Source organism: Trichosurus vulpecula, chromosome 3 (assembly GCF_011100635.1).
Source record: "Trichosurus vulpecula isolate mTriVul1 chromosome 3, mTriVul1.pri, whole genome shotgun sequence".
Classification (NCBI taxonomy): domain Eukaryota; kingdom Metazoa; phylum Chordata; class Mammalia; order Diprotodontia; family Phalangeridae; genus Trichosurus; species Trichosurus vulpecula.
The window spans coordinates 389,702,037-389,723,261 of record NC_050575.1 but is presented as its reverse complement, the minus strand read 5'-3'; the positions used below and the strand labels follow the sequence as shown (position 1 = coordinate 389,723,261).

Sequence of the window (21,225 nt, the reverse complement as noted above, 5' to 3'; positions counted from 1 at the left end):
ATGTATAATCAAAATCAAATTGCTTACCTTCTTGAGCAAGGGGGTAGGGGAGACAGGAGGGAGAGAATTTGGCACTCAAAATTCAAAAAAAGATTGTTCCCCCACTTAATAGTATTTTATTTCTTCTAATTACATGTAAAGATAGTTTTCAACATTCACTTTTTTAAGATTTTGAGTTCCAAATTTTTTTCTCCCTTCCCTCCCCCTCCCCAAGATGGCAAGCAGTCTGATACAGGCTATATGTGTACAATTATATTAAACATATTTTCACATATTGTGAAAGAGGAATCAGAACAAAAGGGAAAGACCATAAGAAAGACAAAAACAACCGAATAAAAGAGAAGATAGTGTGCTTCGATCTGCATTCAGACTTAGAGTTCTTTCCCAGGATGTGAATAGCATTTTCCATCATGAGTCTTTTGGAATGGCCTTAGGTCATTGTATTGCTGAGAAGAGCCAAGTATCAAAGTTGGTCATTGCACAGTGTGGCTGTTACTGTGTACAATGTTATCCTGGTTCCACTCACTTCACTCAGCATCAGTTCATTTAAGTCTTTCCAGGTTTTGCTGAAAGCCATCTACTCATCATTTCTTATAGAACAATAGTATTCCATTACATTCGTATGCCACAACTTGTTTATCCATTCCCCAATTGATGGGCATCCCCTCAATTTCCAATACTTGGCCACCATAAAAAGAGCTGCTATAAATATTTTCGTACATGTGGGTCCTTTCCCCCTTCTTTATGATCTCTTTGGGAAACAGACTTAGTAGTGGTATTGCTGGATCAAAGGGTATGCACAGTTTTCCCACATCATCTCTATCATTTATCATTTTCCTTTTTGTCATATTAGCCAACCTGATAGGTTTGAGATGGTACCTCAGAGTTGTTTTAATTTGTATTTCTCTAATCAGTAGTGATTTAGAGCATTTTTTCATATGACTATAGATAGCTTTAGTTTCTTCATCTGAAAACATATCCTTTGTCCCCTCATCAATTGGGGAATGACTTGTATTCTTATAAATTTGACTCAGTTCTCTCTATGTTTTAGAAATGAGGCCTTTATCAGAAACACTGGCAGTGAAAATTGTTTCTCAGCTTTCTGCTTCACTTCTAATCTTGACCACATTGGCTTTGTTTGTGCAAAATCTTTTTAATTTGATGTAATCAAAATTACCCATTTTGCATTTCATAATGTTCCCCATTTCTTGTTTGGTCATAAATTCTTCCTTTCTCCATAGATAAATTATTCCCTGCTCTCCTAATTTGCTTATGGTATCACCCTTTATGTCTAAATCATGTACCCATTTTGACTTTATCTTGGTATATGGTGTAAGATGTTGGTCTGTGCCTAGTTTTTGCCATACTCTTTTCCAGTTTTCCAGCAGTTTTTGTAAGATAGTGAGTTCTTATCCCAGAAGCTGGGGTCTTTGGATTTATCAAATAGTAGATTACTACAGTCATTGACTACTGTGTCTTGTGTACCTAACCTATTCCACTGATCCACCACTCTATTTCTTAGCCAGTACCAGATGGTTTTGATGATTGCTGCTTTATAATATAATTTGAGATCTGGTACGGCTAGGCCACTTTCCTTTGCATTTCTCTTCATTAATTCCCTTGATATTCTGGGCCTTTTGTTCTTCTATATGAATTTTGTTATTACTTTTTCTGGCTCTATCAAATAATTTTTCATAGTTTGATTGGTATGGCACTGAATAAGTAAATTAATTTAGATAGAGTTGTCATTTTTATTATATTAGCTCAGCCTACCCCCAAGTGACCAATATTTTTCCAATTATTTAGATCTGACTTTATTTGTGTGAAAAGTGCTTTGTAATTGTGTTCATACAGGTCCTGGGTTTGTCTTGGCAGGTAGACTCCCAAATATTTTATGTTGTTTTAAATGGAATTTCTCTTTCTATCTCTTACCACTGGGCTTCGTTAGTAACATATAGAAATGCTGATGATTTATGAGTTTACTTTTTATCCTGTAGTTTTGCTAAAGTTGTTCATTATTTCAAGTAGTTTTTTAGTTGATTCTCTAAGTATACCATCATATCATCTGCAGAGAGTGATAGTTTCATTTCCTCATTACCTAGTCTAATTCCTTCAATTTCTTTTTCTTCTCTTATTGCTAAAGCTGACATTTCTAGTACAATATTGAATAGCAGTGGTTAAAAAAAATTTATGTGTACTCAGGAAATATCTAATAAAATAAAGTAAAAATAATTTTAAAAAGAAAAAGCATGGCAAAGTAAGTTTAAGAGGGAAAGAACCCTTAGAAAGGCCTTGTGGAAATGAATGCTTATTGGTTGATTGACTTTTAATGGCACCTGAGCTAGCTTTGAAAGAAGCTAGAGGCAAGGAAGGAGCACATAGTGGGCGCTTAATAAGCATTGGTTGAATTGAATATTTGCTATACCAGGTTACCAGTGCAGCCAAATAGTTTGAAGTTTTTTTTTTAATAAAATTTGATCTGTACTGTTGGCCTGGAGCCACATGAGAGAGCATCTTTAATCCAAGAGAAAGTCAAGCATCCTTCTCCTGAAAGCCAGCTAAGCCTCCTCCTATGGCATTCCTTACCTTGTAATGTCCAGTAGGTGCTGGTCCAATCCGCCAGATTTCCAGCTTACAGGTCGAGTCACTGGCCGCCTTGCGCTTCTAAGGAAGGGCGGCTGTGTCCATAAAAGGTTCCTCTCTTCTCCTCTCCGCCTGTCTATTTCTCCCCCTCCTTCCTTCTGAAGATACTCTTGTTCTCATGTAAAATGCCAAAGGGGTTATTCCTTCTGCAGTCTATTTTGATTGCCCTTCTCCTCTACATCCAGGGATCAATAAACTCGAGCGGGGGAAGGGGGAGAGGAGGGAGCTGTGAAGTCAAGTATAGCCTCACAAATAATGACATTTGATTGTGGTCCTCCGAGCCTGCCAGGCAGTCATCGATCCCTTCTGCTTGAGAGCCGATAGAGACTTTTCGATTCGCCCCCTTTTTCCAGGCCCTTCCAGACAGTTAACACATTAGAAGCGATTTTTGTTCAGTGGGGCTGACATGGCTGCCAAGGCTGACTAACTGCAGCACTTTCTTATGTTTGTCCCTGCCTGGAAGCCCATGAGGGCAGCTGTGAGGGAGGGTGGGCTCTGGGGCCGCCTCCCGGTCCTGGGGCATCACCTTCTATCCCAGGAGGATTTTCTTTCTTCGTCCCATCATGCCTCCTGGGGTGTGTGGTCTTCCTTTTGGAGCCTAGAGACATTGACTCATACACAGAGGATCCAGTGTTTATCCCCATAGAGAGTGCTGCCAGCTGAAGGCTTGACCACAGCCCCCAGGGCTGGGGGGCCTCGAGTCTGTATTGGCATCCCGCAATTCATGGTTCCTTCACTCTGGAGGCGAGTGAGGCATGAGCCGTTCTGCCCAGAGCAGTTGTTTTGTCAGAAGGGGAGAGGCTGAAGAAATGAATTCTTGTATGAATAACCAGGACTCCTTGAACAGGCTGTCTAGACTAGACTGGCTTCAGGTTTTTCTTGGAGTAACTCACGAGCATTCTGTCCTTCCTTTGGGTCGCATTCTCTAACATGGAGCTCAACGATTCAGGGATGCCTTAGCCATCAGGGGGCATTATTTGGTGCCTACGGCATGCCAAGCACTGAGCTGATTTGGGTTACAGACATAATGGCTTCTTCTCCACTCTTTCTCCTCTCCCCTCCTGTGATGCTAGAAAACAGCAGCCTGCTTACCTGTCACTCACCTGAGTAACCTTGGGCAGCTCACATCCCTCCTCATCAGTAACACAGGGGCATTGGACCAGATCCCAGGTCTCCTTCCGGCTCTACATCTGTGATCCCACGAGGTCAGATTGTCGTCGTGTTTGGCATCACCGTGGCCAGTGTTCCGAGGCTGTCTGAACACCTGTTTTCCAGGCAGCAGGCTCCTGGGACCATTTTAGCATCGCCACGACTTTCCGCATGGTCCCTTCTGTCCCAGACTAACAGGGATGGAGGAGGATGATGGATCTTCTCCAGATGCAGCCCAAGCTGTCCTCTCTCGGTGCTCGGAGCACCCCCTCCGTCCTCACCCACAGTGATCCTAGCCATCTCTGATGTCCAGTGAAAACACCTCCTTGTTCAAAGCTTCCTTCCTTATTGTTAGCGTTCAGTCACTCAGTCATGTCCGACTCTTCGTGACCCTGTGGACCATACTGTCCAGGAGCTTTTCTTGGCAAAGACGCAGGAGTGGTTTGCCATTTCCTTCTCCAGTGGATGAAGGCAAACAGAGGTGATGTGACTTATCCAGGGTCACATAGCTAGTAAGTATCTTTTCAGGTCTTCCTGACTCTAATCAGCCGGATGGTGTAGCGGCTAGAGCACTGGGGTTTGGAATCAGGAAGACTCACCTTCCTGAGCTCAAATCTGGCCTCAGACACTTACTAGCTGTGTGACCCTGGGCAAGTCACTTCACCCTGTTTGCCTTAGTTTCTTCATCTGTTGAATGAGCTGGAAAAGGAAATGGCAAACCCCTCCAGTATCTCTGCCAAGGAAACCCCAAAATGGGGTCACCAAGAGTCAGACACAACTGAAAAACAACAGACCAGCTTCCCGACTCCAGGCCTAGCTAGTGCTCCATTCATTGAGCTGCCTAGCTTCTTCCTTCATAATTGGTAATAAAAGCAGTAACTTGAAATCTGCCATACACTTTATGTACATTATCTCATTTGAACCTGATGACCAACCTGTGAAGTTGGATGGACTATGGACATTTGTATCTCCATCTTACAGATGAAGGAATAGGCTCAAAGATATCGAGGGACTTGCCTGTGGTCACATAGTTACTAAATCCTGGGTGCGAGATTCACCCCAGGTGTCTGTCACTCCGGGTCCAGATCTCTGCCCCCTGGGTCACATTGTCTCTGTGAAGCTGCCCTTTGCTTCCCTACCACCCCGCACCAAAAATGACGTCTTCCCCCACCCGAGTGTTCCCCTGACACTTCATGCCTAGAATTCATAGGAGGTCCAGACCCAGCTCCCTTCATTGCGCTCCAGGGGAAACAGGTCCAACAGAGTTCCAGCGGCTTCTTCAGGGTAGTGCAGGAAAGGACATAGTTTGTATCTGGACCCCAGGCTCCCCGAGTCCACCATCCAGCATTCCTTCTGCATTGCCCACTGCGTCTCATTGCTGTGCCTTCCCATTCTGCCCAGCATTTGTCTGGACTCTCGGCGCTGTGGAGAGCAGAGCTTCTGTCCGTTTTCATGTCCTAGTGCCTGTCAGAGGGCTCTGCAGAGGGTCGCCACTCAGTCAAGAGGCTCTCATGGTATCTAGGGCTCAAGGGGCCTTGGAGAGCATCTTGGCCCTCCCTCACCTTCACCGATGAAGAAATGAATGAATGGATCTTTAAAACGCATGGATCACGGTGCTCCCTTGTTCAGAAGCCCCCGGCGGGGCCCCATCCAGCGGGCCACTTTCATCTACCACAACTTCCCAGTGTGAGCCCCTCGCTCCAGCAGGGATTTTTTCCTCACTGGGTTCATTCTTGGCCATAAGCCTGTCCTTCTCCTCCCTCTGCCTGCAAGTCCTGCCCATGCTTCAGTATTCGTTCACAGCCTGGCTCTTTGGAGAGGCCTTCCTTGTCCACACCACATTGGGCCTCTCCTTCTCCAAACTGCCATGGAAGTGGCTGTGTGAGCCTGAGAAGGTCACATGGCCGCCATCTGCCTCCATTTCCTGTAAGATCTCTAAAATGTGGTGGTCGTGAGGACAGAATGAAATAATATTTATAAAGTGCTTGACACAGCACCTAGCACAGAGTAATGACTAAATACATGCTAGCTATCATCGATATTATTATTCATAGTAGCATTTACCTCCAAAGTTGTTGTGAGGACCAAATGAGATAATATTTGTAAAGCAGCCCAGTGCCTGGCACACAGTAGGCACTTAATAAATACATGTTTCCTTCCTTCCTCCCTCTCTGCCTTTCTTCCTACCTTTCTCCTTCCCTCCCTCTCTTCCCTCCTTTCCTCCCATCCTTCCTCCTTCCTTCCTTCCTAATTTGTTAATTTAAATACAAGGCAGTAGGCCAAAGGCTCCTTCTCTTTGGTCCCCTGCATTCCTTTATCCCCAGAGAGCTGAGCTATGGCAGTCAGCATGGTGCTATGGAGAGTGATGGGTTTGAAGGTAGAGGACCTGGGTTTGAGTGCTGGCCCTGACCCTCAGTGCTAGTGTGACCGAGGGCCAAGTGGTCCTGTCTCTGGGCCTCGGTTCAGTCACCAGCAAATCATGATTTTTGTCCTGGATGCCCCCTTAGAATTCTCAGAAACTCTGGGGATCTTAAGATTCTGAGCCCCCTTGGGGTTCTCTGGAATTATGGCCCAGGAGACATCACCATCCTTAGATGGTCTCACCATCCTTTTACTGATAAAGAGACTGAGGTTCCGAGAGGAACAGTGACTTCCCCGAGGTCTCCCACTTCCTCATTTCCTGCTCTTTAGCCACCAGGACATGAATAACCCTGGGAAATTATCTGGAACTGTTTGTGTGTCTTTCTGTACATGACAAGTGAGGGGAGGAGGAAGGGACTGTGAACAGAAGCAGATCAGACACTAATACCCAAGAGGACGAGGTCCTCCCTCAGACTGCGGTATTTGTGAGAGAGAAATCCTGTACCAATTAGCAGGCATCTTAATTAAATAGCTTATTTGATTTGCATCCAAATTATAATTTGTACATTCAGCCTTGGCTTTGATATCTCTCTGTTAACTGCTCAGCTTTCCTTTTACACTAAATTCTGCTGTTTTCCCCCACTATTCAATCTTTATTTGGTCTCCAGGGCCCCGACTACCAAAAGGGGAAAAGGTCGTCCATTTTTGTATCCATTTAAAATCCATCATTGGCCCCCTGTCCAACCTATCAAGCCAGCCCCCTGATTTTTCCAGCCACTGATTCAGGAATCCATAGCTCAGTGCAGATAAATGGGATTTCACGGGCTTTTCACCTTCTTGCTTTATTGAAAAGCAGAATATTAACTGCTCCACTGACCAGCTGTCCATTTAAAAACACAGGATATTTTAGAAAATTGTTTGCCAATCACACCCCACTAACGTCCACAGAAAGCCTTGTGGTGGTTTTTGCTTTATGAGTACGTGCTACAGCTGCTTCACCCCCATCACCCCGAGTCCCCCTCTTAAGCATTACCACTCGCCACATGTCAGGTTATCAGTTCATTCCCTCTTGGGGTAACAGGCTATAATAAATAGTTCACTGTGTTAGCTGAAATTGTTTAAAAAAAAAGGCAGCTTAAAAAAACTCTTTTGAGTTGCCAGCTCCTCATAAGCCTGGGGACCCCTCTTTGTGTGATCATTTCTCTTCCAAGGTATTAGCAGGCTCAGATTTCTGGGGGGCTTTTTCACTTTCCCAGAGTAAGTATCATTCTCATATGCCTGTGAGCTCAGAGGTTAAACTTCTCAGGTGCCATAAAACAAATGTGTCGAGTTTATCCTCCTCTACAAGGGCTGGGAGGTAGCCCCTGGAAAGGCATTAAGAAGCCTCTTCCCCCCACACCTTAGACAGATTGCTACTGGGGGGCACGTGGGCTCTAGAGCCACGTGGAGCTCAGAACAAACCAAATTCGAGCTCTTTTCCACCTTAGCTCAACTGTCACCTGGCCCAACTATTTTTAGTACAGCTGAAAGCAATGTGAAATCACATCAAGGATCACCTAAAGGGGTAAAAGAGTGAAAAGCCAACAGTTTCCTTGGAGGTGGTGTGTGGAAGGGGATGAGCGATTGCTGCTACCTGCCTTGCCTCGATGATGAAAGGGGCAGAGAGGGGGACTCAGGTTTTAGGCCGATGGTAACATGTCTGTGGAGCTGAGGTTGTGTTTTTGGTGCCAACTGGTGGGAGCTACTTCCACCTCCCCCAACAAGGCCCATAAACAATTCCCCAATTCACTGGGTCCCAGGGACACCATACCCCAAAGGCCAGGTCATGGGTGACCCGTTGAGTCATTACAGATGCTAGAAGCTGGCGCGAGGCCAGGCGTAGGCACCTCCCTGGCCGGCAGAACGTTCCCGAGCAGAAGGACGCGAGTAGCTTTTGTTCCTCGGCTGTCCTGTGGGGCAGGAGGCTGATTTTCCAGGCCTTGGAGGCCGGAGTCCCTCTCTGGCCGTATCACCCAAGGGCCTCGGTCTCTGTTTTCTGTAGGTGTTGCTATGGGCTATGACAGCAGTAGCAATGCTAGCCAAAGTTTATATAGCACTTACTGGGTACTGGGCACTGCACTTGGTGCTTTACTATCATGATCTCGTTTGATTCTCACAACAACCCTGGATGTGGGTGCTCTTAATATCCCCGCTTTTCTGCTGAGGACACTGAGGCAAACAGAGGTAGAGTGACTGCCCAGGGTCACTAGTGTCACTCACAGCTGGTGAGTATCTCAGGATGGATTTGAACTCAGGTCTTCCTGACTCCCAGCCCAGCCTCTGTCCACTCTGCTACCTACAAATAATAGCTAACATTTCTATAGTGCTTTAAGGTTCCCAAGTGCTGTCTATACCGATGGTCTCTCCTTTGAGCGTCCCAGCAACCCTGGAAAGTGGGTGCTGTCATTACCGCATTTTACTGAGGAAGAAACTGAGGTTGAGAGAATTCAAGTGACTTGCCCAGGGTCACACCGTGAGTAAGTAATTTGAATTCCAGGCTTCCTGATTCCCAAGTCCAGCACTCTTGCCCTATAAAACCCCTAACACAGAGGGACTAGCTCATCCACCACAGCAGAATTCCAAGAAGTTACAGTTTTAAACCAAATCTCCAGTTTGGAATTAGGAAAAACACGTTGGCTTCTCATTGCTTTGCCGTACGCGCCTTTATTCACGTTTCCAGGCTGCCATTGGAGTCTCACGGAGAGAGGCTGGCCTGGTCCTGCTCAGGAGTCATCTTTGAGCACTCAGATGCCTTTCTTGTTGCCATTTCTGGAGTCTTTTCAACCTGTCTTCTTTCCCTCCTCCTCCTCCATACAATAGGACTTGATTCCCAACAGAGTTAACCCATTAACCCTTCTCTCTCTCTCTCTCTCTCTCTCTCTCTCTCTCCCTCTCCCTCTCTCTCCCTCTCTCTCCCTCTCTCTCCCTCTCCCCCTCTCCCCCTCTCCCCCTCCCTCCCTCCCTCCCTCCCTCTCCTTCTCTCATTACCAACTCTCTGTGGGCATCCAGGGGAACAGGTTAGGACAGAGAAGGAGAACCCTGAGTAATGAAGAGCCAAACGTTTCCAGTCATTTATCTCAGGCTGTGCCAGTTCTGCTGATTAGCTCACACAAGCATCGACTTATTTCCAGAGTACCCGATGTCCAGTTCCACTGCATCAGTCCCCTCTGCCCTGCCCTCTCTCCTTCTGAGCAATGGGGGATGTGTAGGAGAGGTCTTCACGTCGGGTCAGGGATCTCTTCTTTTTTAACCAAAGTGGAGAAAAATCGAGAGTCGTGGGACTCGGCTGCATCTTTTTTGTCTGTTCCGGGGTAATCTGACACCCAGCAAAGGAAGCCTCCCCCTTCGAACCCCTGTCAACCTATTGTCTCCCTTGCAGGGCATTGATTTCTGCCCTGGGCAGAATGTGTCTGGAGTAACCACCCACAGCCAAGAGGAACATTCAGAATTGCCCTTGCTTTTCCACCTGGGAAGAGACCCAGGGGAGAAATTCCCAATCAGGTAAGCACATTAAAAAAAAATTTACCATGAGTTTGTACTCTTTGACATATCTTCTCATTCCCAACCCAATGCTCCTTCCTCCAAACAATGTTGAAAAGACCTGATGGAGTGAAATTAATTGGGCCTATTCTGCCGTCAAGTGAGCGTGGGGTAGTGCAGCTAGACTTCCCGAAGTCCTGAGTTCCAGTCCCGCCTCAGGCGTTTAATGACTGTGTGACCCTACTGAGTCACTTAAAACCTCTCATCCTCAGTTTCCTCATTTGTGAAATGGGAATGATGATATTCCTGTTCCCAGTATTCACATGGCTATATTAAAGATCAAATCAGATAATGCTTACAGAGTGTTTTGAAAATCTTAAAGCGCTATGTAAATGTGTCATATTGTTACTATGGAGTTTTAAGGAACTAGATTCAGGACTCTGCATTAAGGAACATTATCTCTGCGATTACTTTCTCCCACTGGGGAAGGAAAAACCTCATCTTTTGGTCTTCAGGGTACTCTTAGGATAACCTGCCCTAATAGACAGATTCTTTGCTCTTTGTTGCTTTTAATATGGTTTTTAATAATTGCTCGAATGAATTAGAGTCTTACCAAGGGCTTTCCTCACTGCAGCCCTGTGAGGTGGGTGGGACGTGTGCTGTTAGCCCCACTTTACAGATAAGGATACTGAGGCAGTAACCTGCCTCAGTCTGAGGGGGGTTTTGGGCCCAGCCCTCCTCGGAGGTGCCAGAAGCCAGAGGAGAGAGTGTGTTGAGTTAAGGCTTGGAGCAGTGAATTCAGGGTGCTCTCTTCTCTTTCTCTCCCCATGGAAGCAACGTCTAGTAAAAGAGCCCTGGGCTTGGCATCAGGAAATCTGGGTTCAAGTCTCACCTGGACTTTAAGTAACAACCGAAAACTCTAGCTAAAAACCATGGCCAGAGACTTTGGTTGAAGAAACAAAAGCCTGCTGTTTCATGCTCATGCAGTCAAAGAGCCTGGGGTCAGGGTCAGTCTATGCATAAATCCCTCCCGGTAGGCCTGGGGAAGTCAGCCCAACGTGGTGCCCTTGACTGAGAAGAGAGCTCTGCTTTTTTAAATTCCCTTTCCAGAGGATCTGGTTTCCAGAAGTACCAATTTGTCTGATGCCAAAGATGATAGCGCATTGCATAGCATACCTCAAGTCGATTAGTGAGGCCTAACACAGACTGTTAATTGGATCTGTATAGTCCGAATACATGGCCCCCATGCTTTATAAGGAAAGTGAAGCAGAGAAATCTCCAGTGATCTAGTCAAAGGAAAGATCCTTGGAAGGGCGCTGGGCTCAGGTAACAAGGTCCAGCTGAGTGTGACTCAAAAAAGTCACGAGGAAAGCACAGCAGATGATAGTTCCCATCCATTAAAGCACCAACTGGAAGCTCCAATGGAAGCTCTCAGTGGCTCCAGGTACAGCAGGAAACTGTACTGTCACTCCTGCCTGGGTGAGATCTACAAGGATTGGCCCCTGGGGAGCATCATTTAGTTGTGATCCTTCTTAGAAGCAGGGGACTGACCCTGGAGGAACCTTCTGGTCCTAAGAGTCTTTCAAGTGTGCATCGATTTAGTTACTTACCTTCTGGTGTAAAGAGGATGCTGGGTCTCGCCCAGATAGACCTGCCAATGGGAAGGCAACAAAGAGTGGATTTGCATCTGCCCTTTGTGGTTGCAGATGACTTATTGTGACCAGACTAGTCCAATCCTTGGAGGCACCGTTAGAACATTCCTGAGATCCTGACCCTTTGAGAGGACAGGTGGAAGAATCCAAACTTGTTCTGAGATCCCGAGCATTTTCCCACTTCCCAAAGAAACCCTGTTCCCTTTTACCTTGGGCTAAGCACTCCATAAGTGTTTGGAACTAAATTTGACTCGAACCCTTTTCTTGTGTGTTATTCTAAGACCTGCCAGTTCGGTCATTCATGTAATTGCTGAGCTTTGGGGGAGAGAGCTGCCCCTAGGAATGCCTTTTCAACTGGAGGCTTCATGTACATGGTTCAACCCACCCATGATGGGCAGGAACAAAACTCTCCTTTCCTTCTGGCTTAGTATGGCTGGCAGGACAAACCAGGAGAGACGGAGGAAGAGGAGGACGAGGATGGCTCTGTGCCTGCCCTTCCAGTCAGGACAGTGATGACCTCTCAGTGCAGACAGAAGGGGTTTTCATAGCCACCCTCAGTCCACCGGGGTTTTGGTCATCTCCCTATCAGGCAGGGGCCTGTAACTCACCCGCTGTCCTCTCCAGCCATGCTGGGGAGCATGCTCTGGGCCCTGGATTTACAGGCTCCCTTAACCTCGCTTTGGAGAGCCCTTTCGCCATCTGTTTGTTGAGCTCCCAGGTGTCTTCAGATGCAGAGTGCTGTCCTTGTCTTTAGGCAGGTTGGGAATGCCTCATTCTTGGAGATCTCTCTCAGCATCTTTCCTTTTGGCTGTCGCCGCTTTGTCTCCATCAGACAGACCCTGCTTCATTTTGCTATGCCACTCAGTGACCGTTACCATTAGAAGTAAGTGTAAAGAAAAATGGGAAGCAAAGAAGCATCTTAATTTCCCTTTGAAGGACTCACAATTAGTAACAAGCCTGCACTGGAGACCTCAGAGCTAAGGACCACATGGCAATGAGATTTGGAATATTAAAATGAGATTGTGGGAGCAGGAAAAGGCAATATGTTAAAGGCCGAGCTTCCCTCCGCCCCGCTTCCCCTCCTCGTTAACCTCCCCCAACAGGAATGTCACTGTAGGGCTTGGAAGGCGGTGTTAATAACTCAGCGGGCTCCACATTGAGTTGTTTGGAGGAGGAGGAGAGTGGAGCAGATTGCCAAGGCCCAATTACATTAAATGAACGAAGCCTGGGCCACACCTGGGACTGGGACTGAGGGCTTCCAGCCCAGGCCTGATTGGCTCTCCAGGGACTACCTAGAGGTTAAAAGTGTCAATTAATGTAATGACCCTGGACTTGGTCCACTCAGTTCTGCTGTTCAGTGCATGGAATAATTTTGTGTACACAGGGGGATTTTTTTCCGATAACTCCTCTCAGCAACACCTGTTCACCCTTTTTTCTCTGGTTCTCTCTTTTTCATTGCTATTCCTGACTCTCCTTCAGCCGGCTGTTGTGATAGAATACAAAATTCCAACTTTCCCTGGGGGAGCTGTAGTTGAAAATCTTTAGTCATTGAGGTTCAGACGCCTTCAGGATCTGAAAATGTATCATTATTTTTAAAACCGACTCTGCAGAGAAAGATGACCCTTGGAAGGCCAAGAACCCCGAGGCTTACTGGTAGTTTTAAGTTTAGTTACAAAGAGACTTTATCTGCTAAACCTTCAAAGGTTTGCATTTTCCACTGAAGTCAAATAAAAGTAATTTGGACCTAATTAGCCTTTCCCCCCTTTCTTTATATTACCTGTAGTAATACATATGTTATGTTCTCTTTAAATATATTGTTACAGTCCATTTTATATCCTATTATGTATATTATATTGTGTTATAATGGGTGAGCTTGTCTAAACAAGAACGTAAGTATGAAGTGAGGTGGAATGCTCCCTTATTATGTGCATGTATTGTATCATATCATGCCATTTCGTCTCTTATCACATCATATGCTCTGTGGGGTGAGCCTGTCTGAACAAGAGCACAAGTATGAACTGGGATTCGGCTGCCTTCAAGCATCCTAAACTGGTTGGTTGAGACCTTGCACAGAAACCAACGTGTCAGATGTTTCCCTTTGATTAGCAGGTATAAGCATCTATTCCTTTGACCACAGTCCTCGTGAAGACTTCTCACTCTGTAGCCTGAGTAAAACTCAGCCAGCTTCTTCAGCCGCCAGCCCTGTTCTCACAATAGTTTACTAAGCGGTTGGCACATGTTGGCCAGCATAATATAGCCATTGAGTTGAATTATCTTTTGAATCATGGGTAAAAATGAGTTATGGTAGAGTATTTAAATATGCTGGATGATGTTTTTGTGTTTGTGTTTAGAGCATGTAGTGTGCTGTAGTTAAGTGTTTACAAGTCATGAAACTATTATAAAGATAACTAGTGACCAGCCAGTCTTTTATGGACCATTTCAACAGAGTGATTGAAATCTAATAATTACCTTGTCAGGATCAGCCAAATAGGAGAAAGCTTCCTTCTCATTCCCATGACTGAGCGCAAGGAGACGGTGATATTGCTGTGGTTTGTCCATCAGAAGTGGCAGCAATGAGTAGTTGTGGTTTCAGGGGAGGTCAGGCCAGTTTCTGTAGGTAGCTGGAGACAACAGTAAACCCTATGAACAATCCAGTGAATGCAAAAAGCTAACTCAACACGAGGCTCTTTGCAGACAGGACCTAGCTCGTAATAGGCACTTGGTCAACATTTGTTGAAAGCATTGCACTACCTTAGGAACCAATGGGCCCCCCCCCCCCCCGTCTTTGAAGGTCTTCGAGCAGAGGTTGGATAACAACTCATTGGGTATGGGGGATAATGTCGATCTGCTTGGGTCAGGGTAGGAACTCAGTGACCATGTAGGCTTCTTCTAACTCTCTATTTCCCCAGATTCTCTGGAAGAACAATGGCAATTCACTGAGGAAATCTACCATAAGGGCCAGCGAGGGGGAAGAGACATAATGAAGGAGTAATAGAAACCAGGCACAGTAAAAACTGTGTGAAAGCCTCATATGAGCTGGAGAGGAGTATAACAATGAAGTATTATGCTATAGTAGGCTATTGGCTAAATAAAAAGGAGGTGCTACTTGTTATACGTTGAGCAAAACCAACACGCGCTGAAGTACTTAGGGAAAGCTTGATGCACGGGGAGTAGTTGGGAGCCACAGTCATATCGCAGCAAATTAATAAGCATTATCAAGTGCCTTTTATATTCCAAGTACTGTGCTAGGCGCTATGGATAGACCAAAATTGAAACCGTCCCTGCCCTTGAGAAGCGTATAGTCTAACCAACCAAGAAGCCCGCAATTACTGCTTTTGAGTAAGGGAGAGATTTGAATGTTTTTATTTAGTATTTTATTTTTCCCCAATTACGTGTAAAGACCAATTTTCAACATTCATTTTTAAAATTGAGTTCTAAATTCTCTCCCTCCCTCCTTCCCCACCCCCCTCATTGAGAAGGCAAGCAAGTTGGTATAGGTTATACGTGTGTGGTCATACAAGACCTATTTCCATATTAGTTGTATTGTAAAAGAAAACACAGACCAAAATAGACCCAAGAAAAATAAAGAAAGTAAAGAAAAGTGTGCTTCAATCTGTATTCAGACTCCATCAGTTCTTTCTCTGGGGATAGAGAGCATTTTTCATCCTAAGTCCTTCAGAATTGCCTTGGATCGCTGTATTGCTGAGAATAGCCAAGTCATTCACAGTTGATCATCTTACAATATTGCTGTTCCTGTGTACAGTGTCCTCCTGGTTCTGCTCATTTCACTTTGCTTTGGTCCATGTAAGTCTGAGGTTTTTTTTGAGAGTATCTAGCATCTAACTTATCATTCCTTTTGATATTTAAGAGAGTTTTAAAGGGATACTTAAGGTAGATCCATCTAGCAAAGGCACGAGAGATGGATAGTGGAGGGGAAAGAATCAAGGACACTGACCAAGAGACTGCTGCAGTAATTCTAGAGGTGAGATGATCACGGCTAGGATCAGCAGACTCTAGCCCAGGGAAATGATAGAGAGGAAAGGGTGGGGTATGAGAGCCATTTCAAAGGGAAAATGGATAATACTTGGTAACTGACTAGGTGAGTAATGTTGTATAGGGAAACAGCCTTCATCTTCCCCACATGCAAATGGTCTCTTACTGTTTACATTACTGTTTGTTTGAAGTACATTTATGTAACTGTATAATCCAGTGGGATTCTGGAATCTGGGTGAGGAGATACACGAATGATGGGAGAATGGACAGAGCTGCTAACCTGAGCTCAGGACAGGGCTTATGTTCTGTCCAGGAGGAGAGAGCTAAAGGTATCTCTCAGACAGGAATCAAAAACTTAGCAGACATGCACTTTGAAATTTGTTTCAAAAGATGAGGGTCTGGCCATTTGGCCATCAGAGGGGAATTCTCATGAGGTAAAAGGACCCTAAGGAAGCTGGCTCACCAGGGGTTACACAACCATCACGTGTCTGAGGCAGAGCTTGAACCTAGGTCTTCCTGACCCCAAGGCCACCAGGGTCTGCCACACCATGCACCCTTTAGAAATTCCCAAAGACAGGGGTTGGGAGAGAGAGGTGGCAGAGATCAGCAGGTGATGGATTTAGCTTTGGGAAAGCCTAATTTTAAGGGACTTTGGATAACCAGGTAAAGGTGTAAAGCAGGTAGTTTAACTGGGGTGAGATAAGTGCTGGTGATGAGACATTCAAACCTCACTCTGCCCTTCATTTCCTCTGTGACCTTGGACAAGTGTCTCCGATGCTGTAGCTTCTTCATCTGTAGAATGAGGGACAAAGTTAAATGATCTCTGAATTCTCTTCCAATTCTAAAATCCTGTGATCTTGTCATTCAAATCAGCATGGAGTTGAACATGAATTACAGTCACATGTGTTCAGATCAGTTGGCCATGTGTCATGGAGTGTTCAAAGAACTGTCTGAATTTACCACAAAATTCAACATTTTTGAGAATTCTTAGATTACTGTTATGTTTCTTAAATAAAAAGGGGTTGGATTAAGGCCTGTTTTTTTTTAAGTTTTTTAAGGGAAAAGGGGACAATCCCAGATACAGTACATGAATTGGCTTATCTTTAATACCTCCTCATACCTGTGGTTCATGGTGGCAAATATCTAACAGCTCTTATTAGAGACAGTTAGTGGCCCCATACCCATTTATTTTGTGGTGCAGTTAATACGTGACAGCAGACGATTGGAGTGGGAGCTGACCTAAGTGTGTTTTGGTCCAAAAATTCTCTCCCCTTCCTCTGCCAGTTACCCTGTGCCCATCTCTCCACTCTTCTTCTCTTGGAATACTGCCTAATGGATGGGATATTTATAGAGCTTACTGGAAGCTGCTTGGCCATTGCTGGACTCCAGATTGGGTGTTATTTCATTTTGTTTTTTTCTCAAAGAGGACTTGAACCAGAGGATTAGAGCCAGTGCTCATGGGAGGGTCAATAAAGGAATCAGTGTCATGCTAACAATTCTTTTTAGACCCAGAAACAACCCATTTCTTGGATTCCCTCTCATGGTGACTTAGTGTGGTAGCAAAGTGAGATCATTAATCCCTAGTCTGAGGAATGCTTGGAGTATTACCATGACAGAATTAGTATAAATCACTTAAATACAGACCTGCCCTAATAGAAGGGGTTCACAAGGTTGGAAATGTCCCTTACTCTTAGTGAAAGTGAGTGGAAACTTAAACATTCCCTTGAGCCTTCAGACTGAATCCATTTGGGGCCTGCTCTCCAGCCAAACCATGCTTGTTGGGTGCTAGAGGATGGCATGAGGCTCTTTGTTTTGAGAAAACCAGCCCATTTTCCATTGGGTCATCATGATGAGGAACTAGACTAGGCCTGGAAGACCTACTGTGAGACCTAAAGGAAGTCTAGAAAACTAGGTAGCTTCTGGACCTGCTTTAAGGTAGTCTATTTGCCTGGGGCTCTTACACCAAATTAGATCTTTATAGTCCATGGGAAAATGAAGCCATTTGATCTTCAAAACTTAGGCAGATAGGTTCCTGGCACCCTATAATACTCTTCAAACTGGCCCAGACCAAAGTAGAATCCTTGAGGCCTACCTCATCTGAGCCTTTCTAGTGAGATGGTACTATTCTCCAGAAGATGAAGGGTATGGGGAAAGAAAGAGTTCAATAACAGACTCTACCCTTGGCCTATCATACCAGCCCCTTCTGGAGTCTGAGCTGCCACCCACATAGAGAGTAACAAATTGTCTTCAAGATCTGACCCAGAGGAGAGTTTGATAGGCCTTTGTACCTCCTCTGCTAGCTTCTCTTCATCCTTCCCTCCACTCCCTGTGAGCATCGACTTCCCTGCTCTGTTTTTCTCTACTTTCTTTGCTTCTGAGATCACTTCCATAGCTTCCAAATCCATATCTCTGGTCCTGAACTCCAGACATTGGACATTTCCCTTTGGATAACTAAGCTTATCATCTTCCTGACGTTGCATGTAGTTACCCTCCTAGGCACTCATGCTCCTAACCCTCAGAATCATCTTTCACTCCTGGCCACAATATGTAGTGAAAAGAAGTTTGGGTTTGGAGTCAAGAGGCCCAGGTTCGAGCACTAACTGCATTAATAGCCAGGTAGCCTTGGGTAAGATGTTGACCATCTTTGAATCTCAATTCCCTTTTTAGGAAAACAGGAGCTATGTTATGGGGATACAGACAAGAACAGGTTTCTTGTCTGAAGCAAATAAGATAATATGTAAAGCATTTTTAAATCATAAAGTACTACATAAATTTTAGCTTAAACTTTCATTATCCCCCACCTTGTATATTTTCAATCAATTCCAAAGTCCCACTGGTTCTTTGTAGCATCTTTTTGGATGACCTTAGTTAAGTGTGTGGACGATCACCGATAGCTTTCTAATTTATGGCTCTGCCTCCAGACTGGTCTGCGCAAAACAGTACTCTGCTCAGGTCATTGCCCATATCAGAATACTTACCCCCTAGGAAGGCTCTGTTGAAAATTCATGTTCCAAAAAAAGTGTTTGACAAAATATAACACTCATTTAACATACTATCAACCTGTACTACCAACACTATGAAGTGCAGGCATAGAAGAGTTGTTGTCTTTTCTCTCTGTATGTCTTGAGAGTATCTTTGCATCCCCAGCCACTAACACAGTGCCCAGCCCTTGATTTGTGCTTCCAAACACTCATTGATTGATTGATGCCCAGTGGTTGGGGAACAGTGAAGCGAATCGTGGTGCGTGACTGTATTGCAATATTATTTGCCATAAGAAACAAGTTGAGGAATTCAAAAAATAATTGGGAAGACATGAAATGAGATAGAGTGAATAGGTAAAAACAGTACACATGGTGACTTCCAACTGTGCAAAAAGAAGGAAGAAATAGGATGGACCTCAACAGTGTATAATTAGGATGACTGTGTCCGGCCCTGAAGACAAGTTGGGAATGTATACTTCTCTTGTTCTTTGCAGAGGTGGGGTACTATGCCTTTTCTGTCAGATGGCGTTGCCATGATGGTCAGCTTTGCTTTTTTTGTTTTTTATTTTTACTGTTACTATAAGGGATGGATCATTGGATAGGCGAAGAGATATTCATAGCGAAGGTGATAAAAAAATAAAATATGTTAATTAGGAAAAAAGATCCATGTTCCAAAATAGTGCATTTTTAAGGAGTATCTGAGGGTTTGGCGAGGAGCAGGATAAGCTTTTGCCTCCTTAAGAATCTAGCAAGGATATAATACATCTCACAAGTTACCCTGCCCAGAATTTATTGTTGAAGTGATAGATTACTATCTGAAACAAACTCCATTTTCCTAAAATGTGATCAAGACAACTAAAATTTCACATTGACTTCCATAATTTCATGGTAGCATAGTAAGGACACATTAGTTTATTTCTTCTGAGATGATATTTTTAGCATCGGAGAGAAAATTCTTTTTTACTAGAGAGACGTCACTGTCCAATGCCGTTTGTATAGCATTCTAATATTCCAGCATAATCTTAACATTTCATTGCTACCCATTATTATTTACTAGGGATTCCTCTAGCAAGAATTACACCCAAAAGGGAAAAGGACCTGTATGTACAAAAATATTTAAAGCATCTCTCTTTGTGCTGGCAAAGAAGTGGAAATCAAGGAAATGGCCATCAACTGGCGAAATGGCTAAACAAGTCGTAGTCTATAATCATGATGGAATACTATTGTGCTATAAGAAATAATGAGCAGGATGGTTTCAGAAAAACCTGGGAAGACTTATATGAACTGATGCAAAGTGAAGTGAGCGGAACGATTAGAATATTGTACATAGTAATAGCAATACTGTGCAGTGATCAACTGTGAATGACTTAGGTATTCTCAATAATACAATGATCCCAGACAACTCCAAAGGACTCGTGATGAGACATGCTATCCACCTCCAGAGAGAGAACTGATGAAATCTGAATACAGATTGTAGCAAAAGTTTTGTACTTTATTTTTCTCCTTTTTTGTCTCTGTTTTTTTTTTCGCAACATGGTATGTTTTGCATGATTTCACATGTATAATCGATATCAAATTGCTTGCCTTTTCAAGAAGGGGAAAGGGGTGGGAGGAAGAGGGAGGAGAATTTGCAACTCAAATTCTTTTACATATAATTGGGAAATATTTGGTGAAATAAATAAAAATATGTTGAAAAAATAACACTGCCTATAAAAGTTATCTTTCTAATTTCTATTCAGTTCTTTCCTAGTTAAAAACTATGAACTAAGCAGTATACTACATAAGCAAATAGACGTCCTATAGGCTAAATAAATGTATCATACCTATGTTTTCCAGTTTTTCAGATGTGTGTAGATGTTTTGCAATAAACAAATGTGCATCTTATTTGAAAAGTAAAACAAAAAGCCTCCGAGTGTTCTACGATATGACACTTAACCATATGAAGACTCAACTGGCTTGGAGAATTCAAGAGATGTCTTATAAAGTAGGAATATCCTTTGATCATTACTTCCTCTTGTGTCCAGTGTTTCCAGCGTCGAGTACCGAGATAGTCTTCAAAGAATATTCCCAATCGTTGAGGAACACAAGAAGACCATGGTACCCGCAGAACCCCAGCTCAACGTGTGCAACCTAGCTGTCATGGTGAGTGGCTTGTAAACAAACATGAAATACCTCTGTTCCGTCTCGAGGCTTTGGTGAAATGGCAAAAAGGCCTTAACCTTCCACTGAGAAGGCTGAGGTAGCAAAGGCTTGATTGAAGGCAGATTTGGAGTGTTATCTGCTGGGTACGGGTGCAGTAGCATAAGAAGGCGGGGAGTGAATACTGGCAAATCTGCTGACCCATGGTTAGTGATAATGGGGTAACTGCCTACATGGAGATGCCACATAATCTCTGGTGTTATACCTCCTTTCCCTAATTCCCTGTACATGGGCACAGGAGCTCCAGCCCACTCATCCCTACTTACTCGTGTTTGTTCAGTAGACTCATCGAAGGTGGCCCTTCAGCCTCCAACCTTCTGAAAAGCTGGTCTTCTCCAGCAGTCACCATTGTTACAATTGGGGTTTGATAAAAATTCACCCGACCACCTCTAGGCTGAGTATAGGTTACATGACCTCTAACGTTACAACAATGGCCAGGATGATCCAAGGCTCACCATTCCAAAGGTATTTCCTGATTTCACGCAGAGTTCTTTGTTAATTTGATTACAACAGATTTTCTGCTACAGAGAATCCAGCACAGAGATCGCTTTCCGTCCACAACATGTAAATCACTCTATTAAGTAACCAGGCAGGTTTGCCAGCTGGTAATATTGACCCATATTGAGAAACTCTTCTTGGCAGAACACATTTGTCTTGCTCTTTCAGGCCAAGCTCTAGCGTTCAATAGCAGGATCTCCCGGCTGCTGCCCCTCTGGGTCATTCCTCCC

At 44.3% G+C, this 21,225-nt stretch overlaps 1 protein-coding gene across 1 annotated transcript in view; it reads left to right on the top strand.

The window, feature by feature from the left end:
* GALNS (galactosamine (N-acetyl)-6-sulfatase) overlaps positions 1-21,225 on the top strand; it is a 69,831-nt gene that overhangs the window by 37,705 nt on the left and 10,901 nt on the right. Inside the window, exons 12-13 of the mRNA XM_036749317.1 lie at positions 9,572-9,693; positions 20,323-20,440. Of these exons, the coding sequence (XP_036605212.1) occupies positions 9,572-9,693; positions 20,323-20,440 (240 nt within the window). The remainder of the gene's footprint in view (positions 1-9,571; positions 9,694-20,322; positions 20,441-21,225) is intronic.